Below are 1,463 nucleotides of genomic sequence, written 5' to 3'. Positions count from 1 at the left end.
GCCAAAAATCGCGATCCTAAGTTCGATCCAAAAATCAGGTGTGGGTCCTTTTGTTGTTGGAAGCAAGAAGCTGAAGCACGTGGTTAGTGGAGGTTAATCTCAAGGAAGGTCAGTGTTTGTCCCCATTGATGTATGGTTTGGTCTCTGGTTTTAATTGCATTTTGGTGGTCCCCCATGATGTATGGTTTGGTCTCTGGTTTTGATTGCATTTTGGTGGTCCCCCATGTATGGTTTTGCCGATGTTCGTTGGTGAAGCTTATGTAGTTGGAAGTGGGAGGGTGCGCGTTCTTTGTTCGACTCGAAGTGATGGATAATGAAGTGCAGAAATCGCATTCTTGTTCATCTTCGACATGCAATGGGTGGCGGAATCAAAACTGTGATGTCGTTTTTCGTGGTGGTGGAGTATCTACCATTGATGGTGTATCACCCCTTTGCCTCTGTGGAGAGAAAACAGTGGTAAGAACAGCTAGAACTGCTAAGAACAGAGGGAAGCAATTCTGGAGCTGCCCTAAGTACAAGGTAAGAACGTGTAGAAGTAGTGTTTTGTTTGAGTGGAAAGTCGTTTTAATTGTTATTTTTTTCACAGACTGGACATGAAGGTGGTTGCAATTTCTTCAAATGGTGTTGTGAAGACGGTAATGACAAAAGCTATACGAATGTGAAGTGGGAAGAAAAGCATGAGTCTTTGTCAAAGACAGGAGAAATGGGAGGTGGATCGAAGATGATGAGTGATTTGATTAAATCTGTCAACGTTGTGGAGAAATGGATTAAGGTGTTGACAGGATTGGTTATTTTGATTTTTTTACTTAATATTATTGTAATTTCAATATGGATTATAAATCCATAATGTAGTAGTGTTGATCGTATTCTTAGGAAGAAATTAGCCGGGTTTTTCGGTTTGTTAGGATGGAACTGTTTATGTATATGACGAGATGTGAAGGAATGAAGTTGTGTTACTGAAGTGATAAACATAATAAATTGAGGTTTTGGTTTAATGTAGCAGGTTTTAAGGCCTTTTGAAAACTGTTGAATGTTTATTTTATTCACAGCAATGTTACATAATAATTAACGCTCGTCCAACTACCGTGTCTATCGCTCGTCCAACTAGGTCCCTATTCCCTAGCGTTCGGTTTAGTCGTCCTCCCTCGTGTACCGCTCATCCAACTACGTCCGTGCTCAAGACCGTTCGGTCTGGTCGTCCACCCTCCTGCATCGGTCTTCGAACAACCTCCGTGCTGAAGACCGTTCGGTGTGGTCGTCCTCCCTTGTCTACCGCTCGTCCAACTACATCCGTGTTCAAGACCGTTTGGTCTGGTCGTCCACCCTCCTGTATCGCTCTTCGAACTACCTCCGTGGTGAAGACCGTTCGGTCTGGTCGTCCACCTCCTGTATCGCTTTTCCAACTACCTCCGTGTTCAAGACCGTTCGGTCTGGTCGTCCACCCTCCTGTATCGGTCTTTCCA

The 1,463-nt window shown here is 43.9% G+C and overlaps 1 protein-coding gene across 1 annotated transcript; it reads left to right on the top strand.

Moving 5' to 3' along the window:
* The first annotated feature begins 306 nt into the window (after positions 1-306).
* Positions 307-847, top strand: LOC148195150 (uncharacterized). The gene is made up of 2 exons (XM_088094343.1): positions 307-519; positions 587-847. Exons 1-2 carry the CDS (start codon positions 307-309, stop codon positions 845-847), a joined length of 474 nt encoding a protein of 157 aa, XP_087950469.1.
* Positions 848-1,463: the final 616 nt, after the last annotated feature.

The sequence above is a fragment of the Vigna umbellata genome, chromosome 7 (assembly GCF_029865625.1).
Source record: "Vigna umbellata cultivar VRB3 chromosome 7, Vumbellata_1.0, whole genome shotgun sequence".
Classification (NCBI taxonomy): domain Eukaryota; kingdom Viridiplantae; phylum Streptophyta; class Magnoliopsida; order Fabales; family Fabaceae; genus Vigna; species Vigna umbellata.
The sequence above is the reverse complement of the archived record's forward strand: the minus strand, read 5'-3'. Positions and strand labels throughout refer to the sequence as shown.

What these genes read in the sequence shown, in the direction of transcription:
- LOC148195150 (XM_088094343.1), top strand. Translation starts at nt 307, where the DNA reads ATGGATAATGAAGTGCAGAAATCGCATTCTTGTTCATCTTCGACATGC. An exon ending in GGAGCTGCCCTAAGTACAAG is followed by an intron (nt 520 to 586) that starts GTAAGAACGTGT and finishes TTTTTTTCACAG; the next exon opens with ACTGGACATGAAGGTGGTTG.